Raw genomic sequence first — 12,048 nt, 5'->3', positions numbered from 1 at the left:
AGGGGCGGGGCCACGTGCGATTGGCCGCTCGATGTCGGGGGAGGGCCCGCAGCGGGCCGGTCCGGCGGGCGCCGACAATGAGCCTCCATAAAAGGGAGCGGCGGGGGGCTAGAGCCCCGGATTGAGCCCTCCCCGCCCGGGGTCCCGACGCACTAGGTCTCGGGGAGGCCCAGACGCGACCGTCGCAGGCCGGGCCGGCGAGCGGCGGGCGGCGGGGAGGGGGCTGCACGGGGCGGGAGGCGGGAGGCGGCCGCCAGCTTGCGCGCAGGCCTGCGCGCCAGTCCTCCGGCGTCCGGTCACCGAGAGCCCCCCCCGGCCGCGCCATGGCCGTGAAGGCCGAGGGCGCCGCGCTCGACTGCTTCGAGGTGACGCTCAAATGCGAGGAAGGGGAGGACGACGAGGAGGCCATGGTGGTGGCCGTAATCCCGCGGCCGGAGCCGATGCTCAGAGGTGAGAATGGGAGGGGAATCCCACTTCCGCGTCATGGTCCGGGACTCGGGCTTCCCCCCCACCACCAGTCGGGGGTCTGGGTACCCCCTCCCGCACCTCCAGCCTGGGGCCCAAGCGCCCCCACTCCACTCCGGCCTGGTGCCCGGGCGCCCCCTTCCCCTTTCTGTCTGAGGCCCTGGCGCCCTCTTGCTCCACCCCCAGCGGGGTTTGGAATCTCAGGCCTCCCCGAATTCCCCCTCCCCCGCCCCCGCCCAGGGTCTGGAGCCTTCGATCCACGCCCCGCGAGCTCCGGATCTTCCGGTGCCCGAGCGCCCCCTCGCCCGGGCCCAGCACGACGGCTTCGAGGTGACGCTGGCGGGTCCCGCCCCCCCCCGCGGAGGCAGAGGCAGAGGCTGGCCCAGGGGCCAGGCCGTGTTCTAGGCCGAGGGCCGAGGGGCTGCAGGGCCTCCACGCCGGAGCTAGGGGCCCCGCACCTTGGTGTCCGGAGCGATTCGGTGGGTGGAGGCAGGCGCCGCTGCAGCCCGCCAAAAGGTGGATTGTAAGGGCGCTCCGTGCAGAAAGCTTTCCTACGCCCCCCTCACCATCCCCGGACCTTGCACTTGCATAAGCCACAGGTGTCAGATTCTAGCGCTGCAAGGGTGAAAGGGGTTGCATACGACACCTAGTTTTGGAAAAGGAGTACTTGCTACGGGCGCCCTCAGCCACTCTAGAAGGGGATTGGCCTGGGGAGGGGGTTTGAGGAGCAGTCTGGAAGCACTCGCTTTCCCCTCCTCCCTCACCGATTTCTCCAGTCCTCAGGATCTTGCAAACCCTAAGAAAACAAAGAGCCACCTTAGTGGAAGACACAGTATTCATGAAAATGCAAAATCTTTTCGTTCCTAGATACCCCGTCCCTCAGGAGGACAGTACCCAAAAGGTTGAGAGCAAGGCCATTCATTTAGCTTCAGCAGGACATGATGATGTTTCCCTGCACTGCCTCTCCTTTTTGGAATCAAGAGTGCTATAAAATGAGGGAAATAAAGGCCATTACCCTTCTCAGAGCTTTCAATCCAAAAGAGAGGTTCTTTCTGTACTTCTGCTAATATTTCTCGTGTGCTGAGTGCCAGGCTGTCTCAGTTAACCCTCTCAACAACCCTGCGAGAGTATCCTCCTTCCCCAGAGAAGTGAATTCATTCAACAAGTATTTGGGGGCACCTCTTATATGTCAGGCACTGTTTTAGGCTGGGCATGCTAATCGCTATAAACAAAGTCGAAACTCTGCTCTTCTGAAACGTATATGTAGACACTAATGACCAAAGATAGATGAAGATAAATAAATGTATAGCATGTCAGGTGGTTCAGAGAACAGGAAATCAAAGTAAGGAGAAAAGAGTGAGGGTGTTTCATTTGGAATATCAAGTGGTCGGGAAAACCTTCTCTAATAAGGTGAATTTCGAACACAAACCAAAGGAAGCGAGGGAGAGAACCCTGTAGATAATTGGAGGTTAAGAATTTTTGGCAGAGAGACTAGCAAGTACAAAGGTCCTGAAGCAGAAGCTTCTTGAAAGATTTGGCGTGGGAAAGAAAAACAGACGAATTCAAGGGTTTTGGCCTGAGCGACTGGAAGGATGGACTTCCCATTTGCCGAGATGGAAAGACTGGAGTGCAGGCCTGCGGGAGATGGGGAGTTAAGGTTTGAACATGGCAAGTTTGAGAAGTTTATGACACATTCAAGCACAGATGTCAGATGGTAAGTAAGACATGTGAATCTAAATTTCCTGGGAGAGTCTGGTTAAAGGTATAGACGTGGGAGTTGTCAGCAGGCAGGCACTGGGATGAGACCACCAGAGGAAGGAGGTACATAAAGATGGGGTCCCAGGACCGTTGTGGAATGCTCCAGTGATTCCAGTGTGGAGACTGAGTCACTCCTCATCAAACACTTCTGAATGCCACTACATGCCAGGCACTGTGCCGAGTGCTGGAGATACAGTTGTGAAGGATCAAAAATCCATGCTGTCTTGGACCTACAGTGTAGTCAGGAGACAAAGGGAACGAGTAGGAAATGAAGCAGTGAGGGGAACAGGGAGCTCAGGTGGGGCAGATGGCAGCTTTCTAAGGGATGGCAGACAAGCCTTGGGTGAGAAGACAGTTCTGTTCCGGAGAAGAGACTGGCACGGGTGCCCGAAAAAGAGCCCCAGTGAAGTAAGAGAAGAACCAATAGAAAGTGGTGCCCTGGAGTCCAAGTGACAAAAATCAAGATGGAAGAAGCCATCTGTCAAAGGACAAAGTTGAAGAGCTGACCGCTGGGTTTAGCATTGGTGACCTTGACAAGAGCTGTTTTGGAGGAGCGGTGGGAAAGAAAGCCCAACTGCAACCAAGAGATTCCTGCCCACGGTCACATGGGAGAGGGGTACAACCCAGCCTTGGAGCTAGACCTTCTGAGACCAAGCCAGTTGTCAGACCCATTTCAAATGCCACCTCTGCCAGGCAGTCCCCAGGTGTTAGGGTCTCCCATATTTGTCTTTCGCTCCATCTTCACAGGTGGGAGGGAGGTACAGCCACGAGGGATCAGAAGCGCTGAGCTGCCAGGCTAACGTGGGTCTGAGCCTGCATCCTTTGCTGAGCTGAGAAGGGTTCCCATCCTGTCGGAGCTTATGGTCCACGTGCACAGGGAACAGGTGCTGTGTCGACCAGTAGGGACGAGCGAGGTCACCGCTGCAAAGGCTTTGGGAGGGGAGGCTATTTCCGACAGGATGGGAGGCCTTTTGAAGGGGCCTCAACAAGTGGAGGAACAGGCATGGATGCCATTCACTGACCCGAGAAGGCTCATTGAGCGTCTCCTCTCCTACGTGCCAGGTCCTGCGGGGACAGTAAGATGACAACATTTACCATTCTTGTCTTCAAGGAAGTGCTTCGCCGTGGCCTGGTAGTCGCATATGGATATAATCACCTGCCAGGGGTTGGAGGTCAGGAAGGCTTCACAGGGCTGAGGATTTGAGCAGGGCCATGAAGGAAGTAGAGGAGTTTGCCAGACTGATGGGCTGCCAAGGCCGAAGACATGCAGGAACGCAGTCTGTTGGACTGAAATACCTGTTGGACCTGTGGTCCGAGACTAGATTGAGGTAGCAGGATGCCGAGGCATGTAGGCTGTGTTTATCGTGGCTAGTGCCTTGTGGACTCCAGGGGAGGGGAGAAAGAGACTCTAGGTGGGAAAGTTCCTTCCCTACATACGCCACCGGGTTTGGGGAATCCTGTTCTCTATATTGTTGGTTGTGGGCACCTTCACTGATAATCCCCGCCCCCTCCTCTCCCTCCGTAGTGGCCCAGCGGGCGAAGTCCCCACCGCCAAGGCCCAGCCTGCTAGAGGCAGGTGGCGATGGCTGTGAGGAGCCCAGGCAGCAGGTGTCTTGGGAGCAGGAGTTCCTGGTGGGGAACGGCCCGGGAGGCAGCGGGCGGGCGCTGTGCATGGTGTGTGGGGCCGAGATCCGGGCCCCCTCGGCGGACACGGCGCGCACCCACATCCTGGAGCAGCACCCTCACACCCTGGACCTGAGCCCTTCCGAGAAGAGCAATATCCTGGAGGCCTGGAGTGAGGGGGTGGCCCTTTTGCAAGACTTCAGGGCCGAGCAGCCATCCCCGCCCCATTCAGGTAGCAGGGCTGGGGGAGGGGTGGAGGGGGAAGGCAAAGTCAGGACTCTCGTTGCTCACTGGCGTCTGCCCCCTTCAGACTCAGGCCAGGAGGTCGAAGTGGACCCAGACTCCGACCCGGACCCTGCCGAAATGCCAGCAGAGATTGTCGTTCTCCTCGACTCCGAGGACAACCCCTCCCTCCCTAGAAGGAGCCGGCCCAGGGGACTCCGCCCTCTGGAGCTTCCTGGTCAGTCATCCCAAAGCCTTGGAGGCTGGGTTGGGGGGGAGGGGAAGCATGGGCCTTGCCATCTGGGTGGAGAGAGGCTGCTGGGCAGGCACCTTCAGCAGCCCTGTGGTTACGGCAAGCAGGCCTCTTAAAAAGGTCTTGTCTCTTGCAGCGGCCCCTGTCCCAGAGCCGGTAAGCAAGAAGCCACGTGGTCAGAGATGGAAGGAGCCCCCTGGGGAGGAGCCGGTCAGAAAGAAAAGAGGCAGACCCATGACCAAAACCCTGGACCTGGACCCGGACCCAGACCCAGGTGAAGGCGAGGAAGGTGTGGGCTCCAGGAGGAAAGCTAGGACCCTGGGGGGGCTGGGGGGGATGCGTGGCAGAGGGCACCTGCATCTCAGCTGAGGCTGTGGGCTCAGCCCTTGGGAGTCTGACCTCACAGTTCCATCCTGTCCTCCCTTCCAGATCCCCCCTCACCCGACTCACCCACTGAGACTTTTGCGGCTCCCGCCGAGGTCCGACACTTCACCGACGGTAGCTTCCCCGCTGGCTTCGTCCTCCAGCTCTTCTCCCACACCCAGCTCAGGGCCTCAGACAGCAAGGACTCGCCCAAAGAGGGGAGAGTGGCAGAAAGAGGCCTTCTCCAGCCGGAAAGCCCCTCCCCAGGTGAGCTCCTGAGCGGGGATGACAAGTGGGGGGTCAGGAAGGCCACATCCCGGGGGTCTGGCCTCCACGAGGCTGCTCGGCAGCAGAGCCCAGGGTAGAGGTGGCTGGTGCTCCAGTCCCCTGGGAGCGGGGCCGAGGGCAGGTGGATTTAAATACAGCGGCCAGCCAGAGAGCTGAGTTTTCTGCAAGCTCCTTGGGAGCGTCCTGGCTGGTTGCTAGGTTGGGTTAGGCCAGTGCTCCCCAAAGCCCGACACCCATCACCACAGTTAAGGTTGATTCCAGCTGGAGCCTGAGGTGCCCTCCTTGGCCCCGGTGGACCAGGGGCCTAACTGGGACCGATAGCAGAATAGACGGGGCGAACACTCAGCAGACACCTCAGCTCAGTTTACGTCTAATAATAGCAGTAAGCGCTTGTGTTTTTATCATGTTCTCCGATTTTAAGAAACTTTCATATGCAGCTCATCTGGCCCTTATAAAAGTATCTTTTCCAGATGGACCGACTGAGTCTCAGAGAGACGGTTCCTCCTCTACGGTCCTTGTATTCATTTCCTGAGACTGCTGTAACAAACTACCACAAACTTCGTGGCTTACAACAACACAGATATACTACTTTTTAGTCCCGGAGGTCAGAGGACTGGAACGGGTCTCACTGGGCTACAATCAGGGTGTCAGCAGGTTTGAGTTCCTTTCTGGCTCCTAAAGGAGGAAGTCTTGCCTCTTCCAGCTTCTAGCAGCTGCCTGTGTTCCTTGGCTTGTGCCCTCCTTCCATCTTCAAAGCAGGCCGTGGCCAGTGCAGTCTTCCTCAGGATGCCATTTTTGGGTCTGACTCTTCTGCCTTCTCCTTCCCCTTTAAAGACCCTTGTGATTACACTGAGCCCACCCAGATCATCCAGATCTCTATTTTATTTTAAAGTTGGCTGATTAACAATGTCAGTTCCATCTGTAGTCTTAATTCTTCCTTGCCGTGTAAGATACTGTATTCACAGGTCCTGGGGATTAGGACTTGAAATGTTTGGGGGACCGGTATACTGCTACCACAGTCACGTAACCCAGCAGTAGCAGAATTGAGATGAGACTGGCCTGTGTTCCAGCAGGGCAGGGCTGAGCCTGGTTCCTCTCTCTCTTCGTCTCGCCAGGCCAGGCCCTGCTTGCAGCATCTCAGGCGCAAAAAATGGGTTTTCTTTTTTTTTTTTTTTTTTTTGGCTGCATTGGATCTTCGTTGCTGCGCACCGGCTTTCTCTAGTTGTGGCGAGCGGGGGCTACTCTTCATTGCGGTGCGCAGGCTTCTCATTGCGGTGGCTTCTCTTGTTGCGGAGCACAGGCTCTAGGTGCACGGGCTTCAGTAGTTGTGGCTCGCGGGCTCTAGAGCGCAGCCTCAGTAGTTGTGGCGCACGGGCTTAGTTGCTCCGCGGCGTGTGGGATCTTCCCGGACCAGGGCTCGAACCCGCGTCCCCTGCATTGGCAGGCAGACTCTTAACCACTGTGCCACCAGGGAAGCCCCAGAAATTGGTTCTTGAAGGAGTGAATGTGTGACACAGAGAGTGCCTCGTCCCGCCTGCCTGAAATGGGCGTTTGGAGTTGGAGCCCTGAGAAAGATGGCACACGGGGTGCTGGAGGCTCCCCAGAGCAGGGCTCTCAAAAAGGAGGTGTACTTTTTGCCTAAAGAAAAAGGCAAACCTGTCACTTCAGCCCACATCACTCAGTGGTGACCACTGTCAAAAATTTGGCTTGCATCCTTCAGACCTTTTACAAATCTCTGTGTGCACGTCTCTGCACGTGTGCTTTCATCTATTTATCTTTTACCACTTTTTCTAGTCTGGAGGCAGGCCTCACCCCTGTGAGGTTTTAACTGTCTCAGGTTTCAGCTTGAGTCACCTTCCAGTCCTGCTTCCCCAGGACCGTGCTCTGCCTGGACTTGAGTGTTTCCCAGGCCCCCTCGTATTGTCAGTGGACCCCTGCTCTAAATGGCTGATCTCTTCCACTGACTGATGAGTCTTCTGGATTCATTCTTGAAAGTGGGGCCTTTATTTTGACCCCTGGGGTACCCTGTGCCCAAACCCCACCTGTGTGGAGTGACCAATAGGTGAGAAGGGCATCCTTGAGATCTCAGGTTTATTTGGGGTGAATGGGCAAAGCCTGAGATTTGGGGTTCAGCAAGCTGATTGAATGATGTGAGAGGGATGGAGGGGGCTGAGAGGTGTTCTCGGCAGAGGCAGGGACCTATGGAGGTTGGAGACGGTCCAGAAACTGCAGGAGGTACTAAGTGACACAGCAGCAAGTGTTCCTGCAGCCCAACTATGGGAAATGACAGGAGTGCCACAGCCTTTATCGCCACGAAACTCACAGTCTGCCTAAGGGTACAAGTCAGCAAATAGAGAATAGTGTGGTGCCCACGATGGTTCTGTGCAGAGCACAGGCTCCAGACCAGTGGTTTCAGGTTGGTTTGGGGTTTTAAGTACCCAAAGCTCAGATTTCTCAGGAACCTGTGAGGCTTCAACCAGAATGTCTCTACTTTGAGTTGTTTTATTTATTGAAGCTCTTCAAAGATCTTATTTGAGTAAAGATCCTACCACTTTAAAAAAGATTAAAAATCAAGGATATAGAAGTTGGGGGGCGGGGAGTCACTGTGGTCAGGTCAGCTGACCTGATGGATATGAGTGTGAAGCGGTCAGGGACGACTTGCTGGACTTCCAGGGGCCTCCCAGGATGGAGGCGGGGAAGGCGCCCCGGCCAGGAGAGGAGGTGAGCCCTGAGGGCCCACTCGCAGACAGTGGAAAAAAGCCTCCTGCTGGGTGGGTGGGTGGGTGGGTGTGTGTGTGTGTGTGCGCGCGCACACGTGCAAGAGAGAGAGAGAGCACCTAGAACAGGGCCTGGTGTGTGTGTGTGTCAGCACCTAGAACAGGGCCTGGGGTGTGTGTGTGTGTCAGCACCTAGAACAGGGCCTGGGGGGGGTGTGTGTGTGTCAGCACCTAGAACAGGGCCTGGGGTGTGTGTGTGTGTGTGTGTGTGTGTGTGTGTGTCAGCACCTAGAACAGGGCCTGGCACCAAGAAAGCCCTCAGGAAAGATTTTTTGACAGATGAGTGGATGGCGGCTGCCTTCACTTGTCATTCTGGTGGTGACATTTCCAGAGTCTCTGCTCAGAGACAAGCCTTAGTGAGAAATGAGAGAAGTGGGCCCCAGCCACCCCCTGGAGAAGGTGTACACATTTACACACACATGCACAAGTGTGGAGGAAGGGGAGGGGGATGAAGCTGGGGAAGCAGAGGGGTTGGGCCAGGAGGGAAGTAGGAGTGGTTCTGGGGTTGGGGTGCTGAGGGGACTCAGCTTGTCCCAGGGACAGAGAAGTCCTCTTGGCTTGCTCTCTGATGGCCCGGGGCTCTGCTCATGCACTGCTTCTGAAAGAAGATCTCTCTACCACACCTCAGGCCTCGCTCTCCTGAAACTCCCCTCCCCACCACCCACCCCTTTGCCCTCCCTGCTATCAGGAAGAATGGGCACTTAATTCCAGTGTACTGAGTTCTTTTAATATATTATTTCCTGAAATCCACAGGACCACCTTATAAAGGATTATTATGTCCACTTTACAGAAGAGGAAACTGAGCCTTGGGCAGGTGTGTTTCGCCCATGCGGCACCCCGCCTGCAGTGAGGGCCAGGAATCAGTTCTCTGTCAGACCAGGAGCTGTTCTTTCCTCTGGGTCTTCCCCATCAGCCTACGCAAAGCTGTTGTTTCTCCCTTCTTGACCCCTCATCCCATCATAGCCACTGTCCCATTTATCCCCAGGCCTTTTCAGCAAAGCTGGAGAGCTCTTCTGTACTGTCTCCAGTCTGTCTTTAGAAGCCACTTGAGTCAAACTCATGCTCACCACCCCACACTAAAATGGCTTTTTTGGCAACATTGCCATTGATTTCCATAAAGTTAGATCTGGTGGTCAGTTCTCAGTCCTTATCTTTCCTGACCTGGCAAAAACAAGGAACCCCTCCCTCCTTCCCTCCTTCCTGGAGACCCTTTCTGCCCTTGGCCTCTCAGGCAGCAGCATGCCTGGGTTGCACCTGCCTCTCTTGCTTGTTCTTTCCTAGCTCCCCAAATGGGGATCCTATAGTGGTTTTTCTTCCCATTTCTAGAACATATGCTCCTTTAGGTCAGGATGTTTGCCTGTTTCATTTACTGTGATATCCCCAGTGCCCAGCACGGAATAGGTGCTGCTTCTGTATTTGGTGAATGAATGAATGACCCAGCCGTGGGTCACGATCTGCACTCACGCCCTGGGTGATCCCGTCCAGGCTCACAGCTTGAAGTACGGTTCTCGTGCTCACGGTCCCACCTTTCTCCTCCACCCCAGACCTCTCCCTCCGGTTCCAGCCTCTCTCTTACCCATATGACGTGTCTGATTGGTTGCCTAAAAGATCCCCCAAACTCGGAGTTTCTGACGGCGTTTCTGAATGGAACCCCCAGTCTCCTCCCCTCACCTCCAGCCACTCTATTCCCCCCCAGTCTTCCCTTCCCGAGGAAGCTGGCAGCCCCGTTCTTCAGTTCGCTTGGACCAAACCCTCAGAGTCATCTTCTGTCTCTCTCAGACCCCACATCCGTCCATCAGCAAATCCTGTTAGCCCCACCTTCAAGATGCTCAGAATTGACCCCCCTGTCACTACCCCCTACTGCTGCTACTTTCATCCAAGCTTCCTTAACAACCTTTGAACTTGTCTCCTGGCTTCTGATATTTGCCCTCTGTGGTCGGTCTCATACAGCAGCCAGAGCCCCTGTTGAAAACCCAAGTGGGATCCTGGCACTGCTCTGCTCAGAGCCCTCCAGCGCCGTCGCTGTCGCACTTCAGATAAAAGTCAGAGTCCTCGTGGAGACCGGTGGTCCTCAAACCAGGATCTTCACCTCTTCTGCCCACCAGGGCATCTGCATTTGCTCTTCCTCCCGCCAGGAATGCTGTTCCCCATCTAGACACGCCGCTGACTCCTCGCTTCCTGTACGTTTTGCTCACGCGTCAGCTCTGTGAGGCCCTCCCTGCTACCCCGTCCCCTTCCCTGGTGTACTTTTTTACTTTGCTTCTGTCTGTATATATCGCATTGCATTCTTGCTTTGCTCATCCTGTTTATTGGCTCTCACCACTGGAATGTCAATTCCAGGAAGGCCACTTGGCCTGTACCATGTCCTGGGGAACCCCCAGCAACTGGACTAGTGTTGGGCACAGTATAGTTGCCCAGTAAGTTATTGTTGAATTAAGGAGCCAATGAGTAGGCTCCCCCTGCCCTCAAGGAGCTTAGAGTTTGTCAGGGAGACAAACCAGCTCGTGTGACTACAAAGCAGAATTTGTTCAGTCGCACGACCCAGTGGCAGCCATTGAGTCATTTTAAATCCCGGCAAACAGTACAGCAAAATTGTACCTGTTTTCTCTGCCAGATTTTAAATCACTGGGTCTCTAGAAACAGAGCAGAAGAAAACCACAAATAATATAGACACCGCAACAGTTACAATCACCATTTTCTGGCTTTGTTTTTTAACGTAACTTTTGCGCATGCCCATGCCGAACCGGACATTTTGGTACCTGAACGGCGGCTGTCAGCAGTTCACGTTCCCCTGTCTTAAGGCCTGGTTCTGCCCCTTGTGAGTAGCTTCTCCACGCTCCTAAGGTGGACGTCTGACCCCTGCGTGGTAGGTATTGACTCGGGAGGTGAAGAGCCTGGTTGAGGTTCCAAAGCAGAGCTGGATGTTAACCCGGGACTCTCCGTCCAGTGCTCTCTCCTCCGCCCTGCATATTCACCTGGGAGCTCCTTTGTGGGCACAGTCATGTCTTTTTCTGCTTTGGGGTGCTCCCCACCCCACCACCTCTGCCCACACAAGGCAGAACCCATCAGGCTAGGGTGCCCGGTAAGTTCTAGATGAAACGGAGTCAGCTGAAGGTAGTTGAGGGGAGCGGAGTACAGCACTAAGCATCCGTGTGCCAGAATCCAGGAGGGAGGAAGGCTGCAGAGGGCCTGCGCTGATGCCTGAGGAGGCGTGATGCCCTTGGGGTTGGTGCTGGTCCTTGGATGAACTAGGAGCACAGCCTCCCACTGTCCCCGTGCTTCTCCTCAGACCGCAGGGTCTGGGCTATGGAATTGAAGGCCAGGAAATGAGGGTGTGGTTTACAGAGACCCTCGGGGGACATCCTCAAGGTGGATTGTCTGGAGGGCCCTGACTCTCTCTCTGCTCCCATCCTTGCCCAGCTCCCCCTCCGGGGCTTCGCGGGACGCTGGATCTCCAGGTTATCCGCGTGCGGCTGGAGGAGCCCCCGGCAGTCAGCCTCCTGCAAGACTGGTCCAAGCATCCCCAGGGCACCAAGGGTGTGGGAGCAGGTGACAGCCCAGACTGGCCCGCGGTTCTGTCGGAATCCAGCACCACTGTCGGGGGTCAGCCAGAGGCAGGGAGTGGCCTGTAGGTTCTTGCTTTTCGGGGGGGTGGGAGAGGAGGCATTGTCCCCCTTCGGCTTATCACTCAGAGCTGCCCAGCTCGGCCACCTGATGGAGAGTAAAACCAGGTGCCAAGGCAGAACGGAGGAGGGGAAGGTGGGCAGCATCCACTATGACTCGGGGACGCTGGAGAATGTCTCCCCGAGGTGAGGCGTGAGGCCAGGCCCTGAGGGACGGGGGTGCCAAGGGCTGTCGTGCGGTAGGGCATTGGGCCTATGGAGAACACCCACCCGATCCTTTTGCTGACCCAGACCTCTCTGTCCCCCTGACCTCCTCCCACCCTCTCAGCCCCCCACCATTCTCCCTTGGCACAGTGCCTTACGCAAGAGGTGGTCGTGACGGTGTTGAACTGAGTCCCACTACCTCGGGGGACGCCTCTCCTCCCCCACCTGTTTAGGCTCCTAAATCAGGAGGCCTCCATTACCTCTTCCTGCTCCATCCCTGCAGGTGGCTGAAGCAGCCTACCTGGGGGCTCGGTCACTCACACTCTCCTCTTCACCCCTTTTCCTGTTGTATATATCTCCTTTGTTGACAATAAATTATTTTTTTTTATTAAGAGAGTTCCGTCTGGGCCATCATTGGGGGAAGGGGTTTGCTAGCAGGATATCCGGCCTCCTGGAGTGACCTTGAGGAGGG

The 12,048-nt window shown here is 56.0% G+C and overlaps 1 protein-coding gene across 8 annotated transcripts; it reads left to right on the top strand.

The window, feature by feature from the left end:
- Positions 1-52: 52 nt before the first annotated feature.
- SPINDOC (spindlin interactor and repressor of chromatin binding) lies at positions 53-11,970 on the top strand. 8 transcript variants are annotated; one of them, XM_007174349.2, is made up of 7 exons: positions 53-450; positions 3,749-4,078; positions 4,157-4,306; positions 4,458-4,595; positions 4,751-4,951; positions 9,700-9,929; positions 11,170-11,970. In XM_007174349.2, exons 1-7 carry the CDS (start codon positions 324-326, stop codon positions 11,560-11,562), a joined length of 1,569 nt encoding a protein of 522 aa, XP_007174411.2. In that variant the 5' UTR covers positions 53-323; the 3' UTR covers positions 11,563-11,970. The 8 variants fall into 8 exon arrangements, with proteins under 8 accessions (XP_007174411.2, XP_057408639.1, XP_057408640.1 ...); XM_057552656.1 differs by having other exon boundaries at positions 4,458-4,610; XM_057552657.1 differs by having other exon boundaries at positions 4,458-4,610; positions 11,208-11,514.
- The last annotated feature ends 78 nt before the right edge of the window (positions 11,971-12,048 follow it).

This window comes from Balaenoptera acutorostrata, chromosome 9 (assembly GCF_949987535.1).
Source record: "Balaenoptera acutorostrata chromosome 9, mBalAcu1.1, whole genome shotgun sequence".
In the NCBI taxonomy this organism is placed as follows: domain Eukaryota; kingdom Metazoa; phylum Chordata; class Mammalia; order Artiodactyla; family Balaenopteridae; genus Balaenoptera; species Balaenoptera acutorostrata.
This window is presented reverse-complemented; position numbering and strand designations above follow the sequence as displayed.